Genomic DNA, 19,954 nt, shown 5'->3' with positions numbered 1-19,954 from the left:
AAATTCTAGTTAAGTTCAAAACAGCAGGACTGTGTGCAGGTTCCTTGATCTGAACTACTTCTGTATCCAGGCCACTTGGGAGATATTGCTGCTACTTGTCCAAAACTCCAAGCCTGCAAAATTGGTTAAGACTGTGGTTTACTGTTCACAATTTGGAGAGAAACTGGCTGAAACCCAAGAAATCTTATTTCACAGGTTTCAAGGTTTTGAACCCCTCTTTTTTTACCTGCTAGGACAAAAGAGAGATCACATAAGCTTGTGGCTCCCTGCTGTCCTCCCAAATTAGTTGATCACACTATAGTTGGGATCTTAGCTTGAGAAAGGGGAGAGCAAAAGGTGGGTCTCAAGTTTGAATTAGGTGCATGCTCTAAATGCTGGCTTTGATTATTTTAAGGTTCTTGCTTTGTCTTCTGCTTGGAAGCATGCCCGTATACCTGAGGAAAACTATTATTTGGAATGCTACATTTCTGAGTGGGTTAAAACAACAACTTTTCACAAATACTGAAACAAATTTACATCACTAGAAAGTTCACAACCAGCTCAGCTTAATTCTCTGAGCGTTTATGGCTGCTGATTGTTCCTAGAATAACATGTGTGTTTGTCGCTCTCTGCATTGGCACCAAAATCTGTGAGAGTTTTGCCATCAAAGTGGTAAAGTATAATGGCTTAGTTTTCAGCTGCATTGTCCTCCATGCAGCAGTACTAGGAAGACTTTTTTTTTTTTTCCTCCCCAGAAAGGTTTGCATGACTTAAAAAAACTGAGTCAGGTATTTAAGTGGTAATTACCATAGGGCTTGGTTCAACCTGCAAAGTTCAAATCTGAATCTGGATCTGAACTTTCCCAGAGGCAGGGGGTGTGTTTGGACATTGTGTTGGTTTGACCTATTATAGTGGAAGCTCTGAAATACGAGTCCAGATGTGGGCTGGGATTGTGTATCTTCCCAAGTACGAGACATTCAGGGCCACTTATTTAAACTGACTCCTGTTAAATGATACAGAACTGAAATAATATAAAACTGGATCTCATTTTGGGGAAGGTGTCTACAGCATCGCATCTGAAGGGTAGTATCTTGCTGTGCCTTTATTTTTCAAAAGGAGCCATTTGAAAGCTACAAAGAATGAGAAGTTAGAAGGCAGGTTTGTTTTGGCTAATTACTGTAGAAATACTTTGAGAACTTAAGCAGTAAATGAGGACTTTGGATTTTAGAGAGATCCTGTCTGAATCTCGGGATTCAACAGTTTTAAAGCCACTGAATCCCAGAGACTAGAGCATTGCTATTAATACAGAGTGCGGCTCCAGACCCCTTTTGACACATTTGCTTTTGAAGGCCCAGGCCCAGGAAGAGGGAGTTCTTTGTTTGTGGTCAGAATAAACTCATTGTACACCCAGACAATTAACTCTTCAATTGACTTGCCAGACTCTGTAAAGCACTCCAGTCCCCTCTCTATCTCCAGTTCTATTCAGACACTTAAGCACACCAATGTTTTTTGTTTATTATTCTGAAAAAGTCCTTCACAAGAATAGAGCGGATCAACATTGTCCTCCCAGCAGCATTTATCTCTGCCTGGCAGTGAATGTGTCAATCAGGAATCAAAAAGCCAAACAGAGGAGGCTTTGAATTGTGTCACGGGGGTCAGAGTTACTTCCAGCTGTCTGTGCGTGGGATAGGCTTTCTCGCAGGGCAAAGAATTGTGCTGCCATACAAATGCACTGACTACATGGGACCACAAAGTCCTCTGGGTTTGAGTGGCTTTTTCATGTTGATGCACCTGCGAGGGAGATGTGAAGAGAATGCCTTCCAGAAGGCGCAGGGGAAGGCTCTTCTCCTATCTGGATGATGCCTGGAATGCGGTGTTGAAGTAAACACTGTCTACGTCTGTACTGCATACAGAATAGTTGAAGAAAGAAGGGAAAAATCACTGCAGCAACAGTGCAAGTCAACCTTTGCAGTTAAGAGCTCTTTAAGCCATGCAGAGGCCTTTCATGTTCAGCACTTGCGCACATTTTCACCTTTTTAAGCAAAACTTTTCTGTTCTTTTGGTCCGTGTCCAAGTGTTTGTGGGTTGTTACATCCAGAGAGTGCATTGTTGCTGTTTCTTAAAATGAAGGCAATAAAGAGTGAGAACTTGCTTTTGCTGATTTGGTTTAAAAAGTTGGGGTTTTTCTTAACAGCTGATGGATCTTCATGCATAGAAGTGGTTGGAGTTGATCTTAAAGGTCTTTTCCAACCTAAATGATTCTATGGTTCTATGAAAAGGGGTGAGAAAACCTGGCAGGGAAGTCTATCTGCACTGGTGCATTTCCATTTCAGCTTCTTGGCAAGAAATTATCTTGATTTGGCTGGATTGTAAGAATTTCCCATTTTTTGGGCATGAGTGCTAACTTTCTGCATTTATATTGGCAATATATGTTTCTGCATAAAAGTTGCGTAGACTATTAAATTAATTATGACTTGCTGAAACTGTTTCACTTGATTTAGGGAAAGATTGTGATTAAGACAACAATTTGCTCTACCCCTACAATACTGGAAGGGACGTGTGTTTTTGTGTAAGACCCCATGTAGTGCGAACACAGGTTTTGTTGGGGTTTTTTTAATACTTAAAACAACACCCCCAGCCGTGGGAGTAATACACAGAAATGTCAAAGATGTAAAATTTCATCTTGAAGATTCGGAAATGGCACAGATACAGGGAGCTTGAGTTGACCTGGCAGGTCTTTGCATCTGACCAGAGTTACTAAATCCACAGAAAGGTGTACGTATGACTTAAGTCCCTCAGGAGTGCTTAAGTCTAGGAAAGCTCTTCTCCTTTCCTTTTGGTTTGAGAGACTCACTAAAGGTGGGCTTTGCTACATAGAACAAGGCATGCTAAGAATTCACTCATTGCCCTGGCTCTCTGAGTTGTCTGTTTAGCTTCAGCTGTGCTCCGTAATGGCTCACTCAAAACCCAATGATGGTTAGTGAAGGAACCACTTGACACTGGAGAAAGGCTGCCTCCTCCCAGGGCAGAGCTATGCACTTAAAATTGTCATCCTCTAATTCTATCAGGCTGCCTCAAAGTCTGAAAACCCTTGATGTTCAAGCTGTAGACTTACAAAAAAGACTAGATTTTGTACAAGGCCTGAAAGGTTGACCCCATAAACACTAGCACTCTTTAAAATGGTAGAAATATTTACAGAATGTTTCATGGATTCCAGTGATAACACAAAGGCGATGTTCTGAAGGTTGAGGTTGCTTAGGAAGAGTATAGATCTCAATCTCTTAATGTGGTGATGCAAGTATACAGATGACTTTTGCAGTGGGTGTATTTTCCTGGGTAAGGAGATGTGATACGGAAGGTTAATTCTGTCACCTAACTTTCCCCTTTCTTCAGCTTCCATTAGGTGGCTGGAGGCAAGAGCAGTGATTCACAGCAGCAGGCAGTTACTTCACATTTTTCCATAGTAAGTTATGTTTTTTCTGTGTCAGGGAGTTTACTTTTCCCCAGACATAACTCGAGTTGCTTGTGGCCTTGGTGCCTGTCGTTCAGAGTAAAAAGATCACTTTAACAGTCATTTTTAGCATGAACTCAATCTTCTTGTCCCTCAACCCCAGTGTACACTGCAGTCATTCCAGATGTGGATGCAAGGGTAAGGGAGGGAAGGCATAGTGGGAGTGTAAAGAGTACTTGCCCACCACAAGCAACAGATCTGAGTTATTGTTAGACTTGCACAACAAAAACTGTTCTTAAGCTTGCAAGCCTCTGACAGTGATAGTGCAAGTGGGCTTCTGGTTTATAGGCATGGTATCTTAGTGTGAAAATGGCTTAGAGGGAGTTATATGGATCTTCTGTTTCACTCTTACCAGTGATAAGATAAAAATACCATTTTTAAATTGACACCAGTTCAGCCAGAAAAATCAGTTCAACTTTTGCAGGTGTAGGAGATGTAGTGGAAAGGAGTTTTATGGCTTTAAAGCTATGTCCCATTAAAGGTATGCTGTCTGTATTTGGTGGTTATCTTGGAAAAATAAAGTGGGTGTTCATGTTGGATTGTAAAACATGGAAGAGAAGCTTCCATGCCAATGCATTCTTCATCAAGTCCCTGAGAGTATTCTGCAACCTAGGGAAATTATCTTTGATGGTTCTCCAGTATGTGAGTTCCTCATCTGGAAGCATTGCCATCTAGAAGGATTAGGAAGCACTTATGTGACCTCTTTGATCACTCTGTGACGTGCTCTGCATGAGGAACTATTGCAGTTACACGCCTTTTTTGAAAGTGTGGAATTTAATAGCTTTTTGAAGAAAGGAACACATCATACTTCATGAACATATTTCAATGACCATCACCTCCAAAGTAACAGTATCCTGTGCATCTTGTATAATATCACAGGAGACCTCAGGTCTCTGAAACAGCTTGGTTTTTCTGTTCTATGTTAAAATGCTTCTTTAAGGAATACAAAATGTTTGTTCAAAACTTTCAGGTATGTAAAATAGAACGTATTCCTTGTTTACCAGGAGGAAACAGGCCAGCGGAACAAATGTTCAGTGTGATGAATGGTGTATTGAGCGAGAGGAAAAATCAAATGAGAGCAGACAAGTATTAGGGTTGTTCTTCTGCCCAAAGGGAATGGCAGTGAAACTCTTTGCCATAAGCTAATTTGAAACATTGAGACCTACTGAGAATTCTCCAGTTTAAGAAATAGATTTGGTAGTTTCAGAGTAAGAAGCTGGCAGCTGGGAAGTGAGTATGGTGCTTTTAATAAAATGCAATTTTTTCCTTTATGTGACTATTTCATTACCTTTACAAAAATAATCAGAAATATCCCTGCTTTTGATTTTTGAAATATGGTGAATGTAATTACAGAGTTCTTGTCTACTGCATTTTTTCTTGGATGTGTGATGAAAGAACTATACTTGCTGGAACAACAGGGGAGTAATTATACTTCCCTCTGTTTGCTGAAAACTTAACATTGTACTGGGTTCTGCTACAATGTGGACTTTTTGACAATTTGGCCTTAGAAACTAAGTGAGGAAATGATTGTGCAGCTCACAGCCGTTTTACTGAGATTATCTTAAAAACAAGACACAGTTCAAAGGTTAGTTTGGTATTTTTGTTTATTTGCTGCATTTCTTCTATCACTATTTAATACCTTTCAGTAGCTTAATGGCTAATTTTATACAAAAACTGCTACAAAATACTCTTTAACAAGAATGTATTTCCTGAATTGTAATTGCTACTGTCTCTGTTCTACACTCACACCCCCCCACCAAAAAGAAGCCTCCTGAACCCGAAGCATCCCAAGTTCTGCCGAAGTTCACATAATGGTTTGGATAAACAGTGTTGTGGCTCAGATCCATTTCTAATTTTTCTCCATTGTTGGCTTCTGGGTTGCTGCTTTAAATCTGAAAAGCAATTCTGTAATTACTTGGTGCAGAAGCATTCATGAAAACAATAGGAATAAACTTATCATGCCGGTAACTTTTTTTTTTTATGCCAGATCTCTTCCTATTTCATGGAACGTAAGAATTATTCACCTTTCAATTTTTTCTATGAGTATCTTTTGCAGGTTTGGGTTGGTTTCTCAATCCGTAAAGCCAATCATGCTGACTACATGCTGCTCACTGCTTCACTACGGTGTGAAGTGTCATCCTAAATAAGTAAAACGTCATAGGTGTGGTTTCTGGGATCTTGTAGAAGCAGAGCAGCCTATTTTGACAAAAAAGTTAAGATCAGCTATTTCCTTTTACCCAAAGATTTCTTTAAAGGTCAAAATCTTCCTTCTTGTAAATTAAGTAAAAATTTGGGAAATATTTCCAAGAAATCAGTTGCTCAAACTCTTAAAGAAAAATACTGCTTATCCATATTACTGGTAACACCCAGTAACAGGAAAACTCAGAGCTGGCTGAGGAGTGCCAAATATTTTTTTCTTCCAAATATTTTTCTCTATGCTTATAATTAAGCGTAAAAACAAATACATTGATCAAGAGGGAAAATGACAACAGGATCTCTTGCTTGTTTCTGTCAACCTCCTTTACTTCAGTGGATATCTGAGGTTGAAATGAAATTACCAGCACATTTTTTCTTTCTGTTAATTAGATTGCTTTCTGTGGACATGCATAAAATTAATGATCTCTGGAAGAGGTCAGGCTTTTGCTCACTTTATAAAACTGCAAATATACAGGTATTGGTGAAAAAATAGTTTACAAGCCTCTGTTTTCCATCTCTGACTTCCCCTTCCAATGGTCATTTTTGTAATTGGAACCAATATAAGGGAAGGCTGAGGATGGTAACTGCTACTTCTAGGAGAGGCTGTCCCATGCATCTTTCCTCCCAATGGCTTCTGCGCTGTGCATCTGATACAGCTGTGGAGATGGTGGCAAGCCTGGCTCTTCTGGCGTAGACTTCTCTCTCCAACTGATTTTTGCTGTGCAACTTTCCATTTTAGGTTATTGCCAACTTTGCTGATGCCTAGTGTCATCCTTGTCTGTGATATATGCAAAAATAGTTGTTACAAATTGTAAGTCTTAAAGCCACTCTATTCCAAAGAGGATAAAAAAATAAATAAGCAATTCTAGGCTAATCTCATCTTAGTTTACTTCCCAACAATGTTCTACATTTGTATCTTGCCATATAACAAAACACTTTCCTTTACAGTTTGTTCCAGCTGAGCTTGCCCACAGTTGAAGGTTTTTGCCTCACTTAATGCTATGCCACTGTCCTGGTGCTGTGTAAAAATGGTCGAAGCTGGGGCGTGAAATCCAGATCCCTCTGAGTGCTGGGGAAATTAGACTCGGCTGGAATAGAAGCTGGGTCTGTAGATATGATGGACAAGCATACTAAGCCAGAGTGTAAACTCAACACTTTTCTGTGGTCCATCTCTAAATTTTGAGATCTATATTTCCTGTGGAATCTCTTTTGGATGAAGAATCTTTTAATTATGAAGGACTTGTGGTCAGAAGACCTGGAGCGCTCTTGTGCATGAAGAACCTAATAGGAATTCTTATTCCACAATTTTGCAATTAGAAGACATTGCCACAGCATTGCAATTAGAGAATACCTTTATGCAGCCATTGAAAGAAAAAAAGATTTGCTATTGACCATCCCTTTCTAACAGCTTTGCGGGGAATGCTGGTGCCAGGTTCTGCACAGGTAAGTTTCAGAAGACAAGTGTTTCTTTTGAACAAAAAGAATAAGGAGAAAGACACAGTGGGACAGCAATCCCCAGACCTCTGCTGTCTCGGGAGATGTCCTATGTGGAATCTGTAGCCACCTGAAAGGTGGCAATTGCCTGATGACTGCAACAAGGGGAGATTCCCAGGTGATGCCAGTGGTCTGTGGAGGGAGAGGGGAAGAGGGGAGGCTTCTATTAAATCTAGGGGTAGTGGCTGATGCATGCATGCTATGTAAAATGTTATTGCTGTTAGCGTAAATGGAATAATTTGTTTTCATTCTGTCTGTCTTCTCTCTCTTCTGGACTTGGCCGGGCCATGTACAAATCCCAATCATTCAACAGTACTGGAGAGTAGATAGTATTTACCTCAATAATGGTAGTTTCTTTTCGATTCTTTTTAACTCTCAATTCAGATGATGGTTCGAAACCAACGCCTACCATGGAAACCCAGCCTATTTTCGATGGAGAAGGTAAGAACATCCCTTAAGAAAACCACTCCAATAATAACAAAAAACCACCTTTTTTCCTAGGATATATGACTCAAATGCTTTCTTTATCCTGCAAAGCAGAAAAGCCAGTGAATCTCATAAGTTATCCAAATTTCACAGTGCCCTTGGGACCTCAGGCATTTTCCCTAATCCTTTTACATCCTCCCCTCTTCCCTGGAATCCAACAATAACACCAGTTGACCAGATTCCTGGGGTAACCTTGGAGGAAAAGGTGTCATGACAGAAAAAATGTGCATTGAGTCAGAAACAGCAACTTCCTTTAGACTGACCTTACCCCATCGCTCTCTCCACCCTCATGATACCAACACTGGGAGTTTCATAACCTCTGCAACACGTTGCAGCTTCACAAAAGGGAGGGTAGTGCTAAACCACAGCTTGTGAATCTTGACTTGGAAGAAAATTGCTGGGAGGTTTCTTTATTTAGCAATTACTTTCATTGACGCACATACTATTTAAGCAAATTAAGTCAGTGTCCTGGGCCCACTTAATTCACAGCCCACCAAGGCAGTCTCCTGAAATGGGCTAATCTTGTGATTGTATTATTTTAGAGAGGGAATATCAGACTTTAGTCTGTTGGAATCCTTGAAACAAGGATAAAATGGTTGTCATCACAGAGGGTTCAAGCCTTTTACGCATACAAACATAAATAGCGGTGGGTATAGTGGTCGTTGGGTAGTGAATGGGCCTATTAGCAGCTGCTTAGATCTTGCCTGTTGCTTAGAAGTAGTGCATGTTTTCTACAGGTTTAAACCCACCATCATAATAGTCAAGCTGTAGGCTGAAGAGCCAACCACTCAGTGGCCCACCTGGAACTGGACCTTAAGGCAGTGAGAGAAAGCCTATGCATTTTCATACTGAACTGCTGTACTTGACACTTTTTTTTAAAAACTGGATCAAAGGCAGAAATGGAGGCTACTGAGCGGGAGTAGGTGGTGCTGCTGATACCTCCTGCTTTCTTGTAAAAACAGGTGATGGAGTTGAGGGGATTTGTTGCTAACGTAAGTTAATTTAATGGCAAGATGCTGTAGTGCTGTCATTTCCATTCAGTGATCGTAGGTTTGTAAGAATCTTTTGGTGAACTTTAAGAAACAAAGCAAGGCCCTCAGAGCAAAAATAAATAAATAAATAGATCTCAAATAAACAGAGACTGAAGCCATGCTGACTATCTCTTGTTTATATCAAAAGAAAGTTCCTCCTGGCAGCAAGCTGATGTTGTATTAAATTGCTGTTTGTAGTCACAGCATGCTTCTGGCCTTTTTTCCCTTTTTTCTCAGTTTTCCCCTGAGAAGGTGCCCGTAGATATTCAAAGGAAAGAATGCACTAGTAAAATGCAGGAGTGATCTGCTCTGGTTAATACAGCCTGCTCAGAAGCTCCTTTAAGGAAAGGCTCAGCATTTTTGTCATTCAAATAGAACTGGGCAAAGTTTTTGAGAAACGTAGTGAACAGACTTTTTCTGGTCCTTCTGGTGACAGGCAGAGTCTGAAAAAAATCTTCTATGAAAAACATTTTCAATCAAAAACCTTTGCTTTGATTTGTGGGTGAAATCAAGTCTGATAAATGGGCTTAGACTGTATGATGAAAGACTGCCTTTCACAAATCTTGCAATATATTATGCAAGACCTTATCTCCTAGAAGTCTAGAGAGAATGACTAATGCAATGCGTTCCTGTTGTATTAAGTGTCCCTTATGACTTGGGAGAAGAGAGTATGAGTATGACAGGCAGGTTAATCAAGCTATACATCGATGAATAACCTCTGCTAAGTTTGTCACTCTCTATTTTTGTCATTCCTGTTAGTAAAATAGAACTAACTAGATTCCAGTAGCAAGAAAATGCATTCTGGGTCTGACCAAAAGTTTGTATATAGACTACCTGTGAGTGTACTGTCTCCAACAGTGACTTAAAGTGGGTACATCAGGAAGAGAGTAAGAAGCGTTTAGCCTTGAGAAGAGAAGACTTAAAGGTGACCTAACAGCAGCCTTCCAATACCTACAGGGAGGTTTATCAAGAAGATGGAGCCAGGCAATTCATAGTAATGCCTGATGAGAGACAACAGTCATAAATTGAAACAAAATCTTTGGACTGGATATAAGGAAAAACTTAGTCACCATGAGTACAATGAGGCAGTGGAACAGATTGCCCAGAGGTGATAATCTGTCCTTCCTTTCTGAGCCAGTTGGATAAATTAGAGCTGACCCTGTCTGGAGCAGAAAGTTGGACTGAACATCTCAGGATGTCATCCTGAACAATCCCTTAATTCTGAGGAAACATGTCATGATACTTCACTAGAGTACTCTGCCAGTGTCTTGGATAGGTCCTGAGGAATGGCTTGTACTTGGTGGCTGATGCTAGTGTCAGATGACAGAAAAGGGCAAAACAGTTATCCATTCACCTGTCAGATCTGGACTCTTCAGAGATGTTCAAAGGAGTTAAAGTCCAAATCCCATTCAGTTTCAGTGGGTTTGAGATCTGCTGGGCTCCTGAAAACCTGTGTATTCAAAGTCAGGCAACCAGGGTGGAGTTGATAGCGACATGAATGGACAATAAAAATGTGGAATTTTTTTCATGCTTTGTTTTTGGGTGCCTATCTTCAATCCACCAGGGGCTGACTGTTTTTAAAGGGCACTAAACACGCTTAGCTCCCCCTGAAATGTGTAAAACCTCTTGGACCTCAGCATCTCTAAGATGAAGGTTCACCTTTCTCATGTTTTTACCTACATTAGAAGATAATGAAAATTCAAATTTCAGGCATAATAAGTTCCACTCCCTACCATCTTCCCTGAAGGCATAACAGAGCAGTGCCAGAGATAATGTAGATCAGATAACTTAAACTCTCCTGTCCAAGGTTTGAATCATAAAGCAGCCATCTCTTTAAAAATTATTTAACTTCATTACAATGTAAATCTCAGTGATGTTTATAGCGAGTCTCCTCTTGGGACAAGATTCTCCTCTGCAGAACTTGCAGAAGAGTATTTTATTAATGGTTGTTGCTATAGTTTTAAATTTTAAAAAGTTTTATTTCCTTTTGCACTTCTAGGCTCTGTTTTCTTTGCATCCACCCTCTACTTAGTTTCAACATGCAAGCTGTATTCATTTCCTAAAGAATAACTTCTTTAAACATCTTCTCTTTTTGATAAACTTCACCTCTTAACTCAGTGGGAATCTACTCTTTCCACAGACCTATTGTATCGAGCAGTCTGTTGCTTACCTGTATTCCACAAAATGTCCAGGTTAACTGAATGGAAAATACCTTTTTATGGTAGATCCCAAGGGATTAATTTCCTTTTCTTTTTTTCTCCTTCCCACATTTCCTTTTTCTGTATCTTTCAACCTCACTTAAAGATATGTACTATTGTGTCTCTAAAGGCCCTGACCCATTCTTTGGGGTCTATTGATTTTGATCGTCCCTCCTGTTTCTGCTGTAGACATACCCAGCTCATACAGTGCAGAGCCAGAGCTGGATTTCATCACAGTTGTAGGTGTTTGAATCCAGCATTTTGGTTTATGGACTCCTACTTTTGTTGTTCTCCCCTTCCTACCTCTCACCTAGAGTTTAATTTGAGGTAGTTCTCTCCCCAAAAAGGCCCAAAGTATATAGGTATATGTACTTGTAGGAGCACATCATGACTGAGTGCTGGTAAAATAGTGTAGTGAAATCTGCAGGTAAGGCAAGCTTTAAGTAAACTTTTACTACTGCTGGAATATCAGTGTTCAGCCTGTATTTCCATCTGAAAAAAAATGCCTGAACATGATTACAGTAATGCCTACAATCAATGTAGCTGAAAACATTTAGGAAGGAAAAAATCCCTTTTTTAAATTTTTTTATTTATTTTCAATTTTCTCTTGTAGTCAGCCAGCCTCTCCCTTGCCGAGCAGATCCCTGTAAACGCCAACAAGGGAGCAGGAAAGCTCCTGTAAAAACTTCATAGAGACACTTAAGACAAACTCCAGGATTTAGTATTTAAAGCATGCTCTTGTGGAAAACGCAAGTTTTTCAGAAAATATCAGTTCTGGAAATGTCACTTTAGGAGCTTTAGCACGTGGTATCAAGTACTGCTTTGCTCACTTCTAATCAAATGCTGATGCTGTGTCATTTCTGTGACTTAGGGCAGGTTCTGCTGTGTTTTGAAATTGATTTTAACAACTAAGAGGAGGTGCTCTAAGCACTTTTTCCCCCCAATTTATATTTGGATGTCTGGTTGTAGTGCATCAGACGTGCTTTTCTACCAGAACTTGTTTCTCTAACATCTTCCTTTCAAGTCTTTATCGAAATATCTTCATTTCTCTGCCTATTTATTTTAGATTTTTTTGTTTGGTTTTGGGAACTGACTGTGGTCATCTCTTCTTGGGCTGTTAAAGCAATATTAAAGGTCTGGATTGCCTTTTTAAAATCTAGATTTCGCACATATTTTAGTGGAAACCAACATATACTATAGGATGCAACGTAAACTTTCAGATCTCTAAGTCTTAAGGAGAAAGGCTTTAGACTTGAGAGTTTGGGAAGTGGGGTGTAGAGGGAGAAAAAAAAAAAGTTTTGCCAGCAGAGAAGTACTTTCTGGAACGGAAAAATAGTGAGATAACCTTGTAGAAGATTTACAAATAGTGGATCATAAGAGGTGGAAGACCTCACCAGGGGATGAGCCTGTCTCTACAAATATGATGGATCAGTTAAGGCAGGATTGTAGCAAACATCTTGTCCTCATGAGTAACGACGATGTGTATTCACTAGTTGCTGTAGGTTCTCTAAGGCAGTTATTTCTTTTCTCTTTCAGAAATCACAGCACCCACCCTTTGGATTAAGCACTTGGTCATCAAAGATTCCAAACTGAACAGCTCCAGCATAAGGAATTCAGGTAATGTTTCAGCTGGAAAAAACCCCACGTTTCTTTTAACTAGGCTGCAGTCCCTCACAGTCTGTTCTTGTTTCATTCTTTCTTCATTGTAGTTATCCTGCTGCTTTTCATTGTTGCAGGATCTGAAGTGCAGGCTATAAAATAATTTCAGGTAGCATCCTTTTTTGTGTCCAGAAGGCTGCAGTTGATGTATGATGAGAGATGTTTGTGTTTCCTCAAACCATAATTGGCAAATCTCTAGTTTCTTTATCTGTTAATTCATGCCAGCCAGCTGTCATCTTTATTCTGTTTGCTGTTCAGCAGCCTTTCATGGATGTACAAACTGATGTGTTTAGTTCTGTGATCTGGGCTGTGGTTTTGGTGCAAGCAGTTGAGGAAATACAGAGAGGGGCTGCTTTTCCAGCAACTTCAAGATTTTTCTCTGCAGATAGAAAAGATATTTTGCTAGAGAAATGAGTGGATTATTTCACTATTTCACAGCTGAAACTAGTTTACTTATGCCTGGGCCTAAGTAAATGTTGAGATTATTTTGTAGGTAATAGAGCGGATGAGGGAAGACCTAAGCACAAAAACCAGCAAAGAAAAGGTCATGAACGTGAGTGAGAAAAGGGGGAGCAAAAAGATGTGAAGTTAGAATGTAAAACTTGAGATTGGACATGGGGGTGAAACAGTGTGGGGTCACTGAAATCACAAAAAACTGGAAGAATCTGAAGAGGAAAGTTAGGGGTTCTTGGCAGGAATGATTTCTATCTGATATGTTTTAACTGAAGTGGGAGAAAGGAAGAGAAGGTAAAGGGAGTATCAAAAGAAGAAAATTGCCTTAAGAAGCCATGGGTTTACTTTAAGGTTTAAATAGGAGTTGCTGCTATTGCATATATTATATGAAACAATATATGCCTGGAGCAGCTGTTCTGGGAAGAACTGCAGTCCCCTGAGCAAATAAATTGTGATAGCCTGAAGTATCTCATCACCGGGTATTTCTGGATTAGTCAGCATTCGTGGCACTCAGCAGTTCCTTTAACCTTCCTCTGCCACTTCCCAACTGCAGTGTGAAATCAGTGCTAGGTTAGGTGAGACTCTTCCTGCAGAGTGGAGGAGAGAGCTCTTAGCAGGAGGACACCTATTGTTGCCCAGATCCCAGTTTTAGCAGCAGTCTCCTGTACCCTGCCTCCTGACTGTTTTTGCAGCAGGGTGGTCTGTGTAGGAAATGCCAGTGGGAATCATCCAGAAGCTTCAGATGATGCAGGAGTATCAGCATCCTTCTTTAAGGTTGTCTTTTGTGGGACTGCAAATGTAGTTTGTGTTTTGTGAGCTGCTGGGACAACCAGAAGCTTGCAGTGCAATTGAAGGTGACAGTTTAATGTTAAAATCATATATAATGGGTCTTACATATCTTTGAGACCAACTTTCCTTCTAATGCAGCAAACCTGGTAGCTGCAATGGAAATAAGAGTTCTTCGATCTGTATTCTAGGAGGCTACAAAGGGACTTGGGAGTGGGAGGGTCTTTTATTTGAGAGCCTGTCTCTCACCCTTGTTTGGCCCAACAGAGCCAAACTATGGTGGCTTTCATGTTGTAAAGGCAATGGGTTTGTTTGAGTGTTTCCTCAGGGAGCTGCCTGGTGTAAACTGGATTGTTGCTCATGGAAGAGTTCCTTTTGTGAGTTTATTTGTCCACTTTTTTCCAATTGGTTCTGATGTCATTTCTGTTATTCAAACAAGATTATTGTGGGTGCATGCTACAAACTGAAAATGATCTTCTGGAAAATTCCAGAGTTCCATAAGCAGTGGTTTCTACAGCAAGCTAAAAGGAGGTGTGTGGTTCATCTGACTCAGCCTTACTGATTGCCCTGACAAACACTCAATTGCTGTAGGATCTCATTAAGATACTGGGTTGCCAATTTTTAGCCCCAAATTTCCACGTTAGGCCATACAAATAGCCATCTCAGTTTCCTATACCAAATTATTGATACCAAGAAATGCTCCCCATCAAAATAGGGCTATGGTTTAGCTGATACTAGGTGTCGGCTACTTTTTAGTCTGTTTCTTTCAACCAGTGAAGCCTAGTCCCCTTATTTGGTACCTTTCATTCCTTTCATCCCTTGTCGTATATGTTAAAAGGCAACGTAGGGTAGGTGGGATTAGACAACAAAGAGCTAGGGAGGATAATTATCACTTAGAATCAGGTTCTCCAAATGTCTTCAAGTCATTGGCTTGTCTTGGCTGAAGATGATGAAACAGCTGTCATGAGATGGGCATGCTAAATTAGGGGATGTTTTTAATTGCTTTTGTCCCTTGTCAGATTGAAATATTAATGCTCAGCACATTTCTGATTTTTCATTTATCTTTAAAGGGTCAAGGTAAGTTTTACTAGTGCAAGATCGGATTTTTTGTTTTGGTACTAGCTCAGCTATATTGTTTCTCTGAGCTTGCACTTACTGTCTTGGAGCAGATACAGCCTGGTATCCTCTTGCAGCAATTTAACAGGATCACTGAAATTAGCGGTGAGAAAAGGCCTAGTAGGTCATCTAATCTACTGCCTTAGGGCTAGTGAGTGTCTCTGTACTGCAGGAAGAGCAGCATTTTCTAGTGTAGCATAAATGCTTTAGGCAATAAAGATTTCACTTCTTCCCATAGGAAGCTGCTCTATCTGAACTCAGTCTCAGAATTTTTATTTTTGTAATGTCCAGCCTAACTCTTCTTTTGTTTCTGTTTTTATTAGTCTTGAGTTCTTGAAAGCCTGCCCTATTCCTCGGAGTTTATATACTGAAACACTTAACCCTGATCTCTCTTCTCCCTGCGGTGGTTGTATAGCCCTGTCCTTTGCACTGAAGAGAAATCCAGTCGATATTCCTGTCAGATGCTATGTGCTGCTCTCTAATCAGCGCCGACGTCGGACATCTTGGAAAGCTAGCACCATCACTATACCAACCATGAGGAGAATTTAAGAATTGCTATACAGAGAAAAATAGGGTCTGTAATTTGCCATCACTGTCTCTGGTCAATGTTAGGCTTCAGAGTGAACCAACCATCAAGTAGCTGAGTACCCCGGAGCTGGTGACACCCTATGTTGCATACGCAGCCTGTATCTTGTAAGAGGTGCATTTGAAATCTGAGTGTTCCACCTTCCATTTAGTGTTGACAAACAGAAGAGGTTCTCCTGAAACAGTCCTTTCTTTTGGAGCATTTATATTTTGCTTGGCATCTGTAAATACTAATCAAGCTAGGGATCAGGAAAAGCAGAATGACTGTAGCCTGGTGATTAGAGCACTTGACTGAGAATCTGTATGTCTCCAGGCGTTTTGCCATTGGATTTTTTTCTATGCTAAGTAAAACAGCATTGCTAGGAGGGATTGCTAGTGCTCTTACCCCTGCCTGCCTTAAATAATGAAATGATGACTAGATCTGTTTCTCAGTAGGGTGAGATGCAGGTTCAGATCTTCTCAGCCAGAGGCAGGAACCAAAATATGAACATGCTCTAACATCTGGGCTGTTGCGTAGCAGAGAAGTTACTGGTTTTCTACATTTACAAACCAAGTCTTCTGCCTTTATGAAGCCTAAAAGCCCAAAAGGCAGTTTTCCTTTTTGGGGCAAGTAAAAGAGCTAGATGAACACAGTATTTTGTTTGCTGTGGCAAGATGACAAAAACATTTTTGGCATTTTTGTTTTGAACTGATTTTCACTGATGTGTTGTTTATTTTTAACGCTGTCAGAGCAGGAGGCGATACAGATGGGACCTTTGCAATGGCCACTCTCTAATCAGCATGGCTGGGAACAGTCTCTTCATCCTACTTACACTGTTGCAGCCTCCTACTTTCCTGCCTCCTCCCCACAACCTATTCCAGCCTGGCACAGTCCAAATGATTATTCTTTTACAGTTCTTAGTCTAGGGAAACACACAATAATGTATCTCGCTTCCAAGAAAATACATCTAATGGTTGTCTGTTTGGGAGCACCCTGTCCGTTTCCACTAAGGAATACATAGTTGTTTCTTATTTCCAGAGTTGGATTATCTCCAAATCCCAATTTGTGCTACTTAGTGATTTGGTTTTAGTTAGCAAGAGATTCCAGCATGTACCCAGCTTACCCTGACAACCTTTAAGAAAACCACAGAGTGATGTAATGAGCTCATGCATGGAAAAATAAACAGCTGTAGAGAAACCAGCAGTAGCAGCCTCAAGTAAATATTCTGCAGTCACTGGGGTTTTGAATATGACGTTATTTGAAAGGAAGAATGAGTAATATATTAAGGTTAGCAGCTGAAGACAGGTTTGTGTGTGCCTAGTTTAAAAAAAAAAGAAAAAAGAAAAAAAACCATGGCTGTTTATTTCAGAATCTTGCTTGTGGAATGGGGTCCTATTCTGTTCAGCTCTGGCACCCAAGCATCGTGCAGGCATCTCCTGTGACAGCTTTCCAGTGATAGAGCCTTCTGCTGTCAGGAGCTCTTAGTGGACAGAATATAACTAAGTGATCTTTGAAAACAAGAATGGTGGTATTCATGTTTCCTTTTGCTAATTGAATTCACTTGGAGCCCAAACTTTAGGGCTTCTTGAAGGGAGAAATGGCTTGAAAGCTGCATGTCTGTATATACACTTTTAAAGAAGCAGAAGCACACCTTGCCATCCACCCCAAAGGGAGTCTGTGTATTCTTGGGTGCAGTTTGTCTCCAGAGATCTGCCCAGTGAGGTGAGGTGTGATTATATCAAGTGTACTACCAGGACCTGGGTTCTCAGGTTTGTCTGCATTCCTTCCTTAAGGCTTTTCCTGCTTTCCGGTAAAAAAAGGGCAAGAAAATCCACATGGCACCCCAAAATAGCTCCCTCTTTCTAGTACGCACCTAGGAAGTGATACCATTTTGTTGTATGCCTTTCTTAAGGATCAGGGATAGTGATTGCTGCTAGAGGGGAATGTACTCATGGTATGTTGCATTAGCTATATGGAGTCTTCCTAGGATCCTATACATTAACAAGGAGTCTGCTTTTAAGCCACTGATATTGAGAATCAGTGTAGTTCCTCCTGAGTCAGGTTGTCAGGTGAGACAAATCAACATATGACAGGGCAGAGCCTGCTGATTTGCCCTTAAAAAGGAATATGGCAGTTTTGGTGGGATACACCAAAAATAGCCAAGGTTAGACAAATTTTTTTCCTGCTTTGTGCTACTACTAAACCAGTTGTGGCTGTCTCTCCATGCCAGTTGTGTTAATGTTACTGTCCAGATGTCTATTACAGGATTGTAGGTTCTTCCCCAGAATTTGTGGCTGGTTAGTGTTAGTCAGGACACCAAATGGAGGAGAGGGGCAGAAGCAAAAATTGATCTTGCTTTAGGAGGGAAGCAGGTTGAGAAGGGGAGGTAACCAGCACAAGTGTGCTGTATTGACATCTGAATAAGATGTTACAAAGGCATTGGAATTGGAGAATGTTGGTGTCTGGGAATTACATCCTAATGCTGACTGTAGACCTCCTTGGTGAACATTCTGGTGCTTCCATCTCCTTTGGGCATAACACCTGGTAGTAGTGGCTTTTGAACTTTCCCATAGCTGAAGAGGATAAAAGAAGTGTCACAGGAGGGACCCAATAAGTCACAAAGCTTTTGCCTTTTCTACTATCCTCTATTAGCGTGTCTTCTTTCGCTCTTGTCCTGCATCTTCACTCAGTGCCTCCCAACACAGTGCTCCTCTGACCTGTCAAAACTATTGGGCTAAAACTGTCACTTCCCTGTCCCTCCTGGGAGAACTATTTATATTCAGACTTTTGTATTAGTCCTCCCACACCTTCTTTTTGTGAGGGTTTGGTTTGGTTTTGAATTAATTTTCATTTAGGTTCTGGCTTGATATCAAATGAAGCAATCTTAGAAGCAGCTCCTGTTGAGTATGACTGGTTACTAATTCCATTACGCTTTCACAGCAGATCTCTATGCTCTTCTCTGAGTTCCTGCCTCCTTGCAAGCCAAAATGTGATATTTCTCCCTTATTTTCTATCCTTCCTTTCCCTCGGGCTCCGTCTGTGGTTCAGCCACCTCTTCCTGTCTTGACTGTTGCTTGGGAGGCCTCTGTCTCTTCTTCCCTCCTGGAAGTTCTGAGAAGGTGTGATATATTTTTATATATATATATATATATAATGCCCAAGCGTGATTCTCCCACAGTCTCGGTGTGACAGGTGTGGTGAAGAAGGGAGTGTGCAGGGGAGAGCAGAAGCAGGGAGAATGGAAGAATCTAGGAGCAGGACCCTTCCCAGACAGCCAGCAAACAAAGTCATAAATAACATGCCATTGGGGACTAGTTAATCTGCTCTATGAAAAGGTGCAAAGTATACAAGTGGGAAAAATAACATTGTATAATAATCGGCATGCAACCATAGGTGTTAAACCATATGCAGCTAGGCAAATAAATGAAGCTCCCCCTGAGTGCTGTGTGATAAATCATTCCCAAAGAATTCAGTCACTCCCCCCTCCTTATCCCCCAAAGAAAGAAAACAAATTACTCTAGACATGGAGTCATAACTGCTACTCTGCAGCTGCCAGTTAAGGCAAGTGGACAGGGTGCAGTAGGAGAGAGGCAAAGATATAAGAAGCTGGGGTAAAAGGGAAAAAAAAAACCCCATGCATTTAAAGCCACGGAGGATTTGGAGGGGAAAGGAAATAAGCTCCAGCAGCAGTAGACATTACCTGGACAGACAGGGACAAATGGAGAGTGGAGAGGTCGACTTTATGGAGTTTGTTTTGCTTTTAGCAGAAGCTGGTTCATATTGGAGAGGTTGCATTGATTTTCTGAAGTAATTCCTTAAAGTGCTCCTTGCTGTATGTAATAGCAGCCTTCAGTACAGGTTTGTGGATCTGCACTTCAGACATCCATTTGAACGTATGTTGATGCCTGCAAATAGACTGCACTTATTGACTCTCCTTCCTGCCTCTTCAAATATTCCTGTCAATGTCACCAGAAAGATTATAACATTTCTTAAGTTGAGGTGCCACAAATAAGGAAGAGCTGTTTCAAAGCAGCAGCTTGACCGGCACTCCTGATTCCCTCTGGCAAAAGTTCAGATCTAGGCTTCTCTTGAAACAAAAAGCCCTGGTGGGGCTTACAAGTGATTTGCAAAGACGACTGAAGAAAAAAAGGATACAGTGATACATAGATCAGTGTATCCCTAAGAGTGCTGCCCCCAGCATTGTCCAAGGAGGCAATGGATATCACCTAGTAGAGCACAAGACTGTGAGAGAGAAGAGCTGTGTTCCAGAACTGCTCGAAAAACCTGCCCCTCCCATGAAGGCTTCCTTCTTCTGGTGCCAGGCTTAGGGTGAAAAGATTCTCCACTTTGGAGGGTCTTGGAGGTGGAGTGAGTGGATGATAAGAAGGGAAATGTGTGAGGCCCTGCAGAAATATCAGTAGGGTTTGTGGAGCAGCAGCATGGGACACTTGAGGAAAATGTCATAGAATCATTTAGGTTA

The 19,954-nt window shown here is 40.8% G+C and overlaps 1 protein-coding gene across 1 annotated transcript in view; it reads left to right on the top strand.

The window, feature by feature from the left end:
• The window catches only part of SMOC1 (SPARC related modular calcium binding 1), a 127,325-nt gene that overhangs the window by 74,582 nt on the left and 32,789 nt on the right, over window positions 1–19,954 (top strand). The window contains exons 6-7 of the mRNA XM_074148866.1: window positions 7,532–7,621; window positions 12,432–12,512. Of these exons, the coding sequence (XP_074004967.1) occupies window positions 7,532–7,621; window positions 12,432–12,512 (171 nt within the window). The remainder of the gene's footprint in view (window positions 1–7,531; window positions 7,622–12,431; window positions 12,513–19,954) is intronic.

This window comes from Numenius arquata, chromosome 6 (assembly GCF_964106895.1).
Source record: "Numenius arquata chromosome 6, bNumArq3.hap1.1, whole genome shotgun sequence".
NCBI classification, from domain to species: Eukaryota; Metazoa; Chordata; class Aves; order Charadriiformes; family Scolopacidae; genus Numenius; species Numenius arquata.
This window is presented reverse-complemented; position numbering and strand designations above follow the sequence as displayed.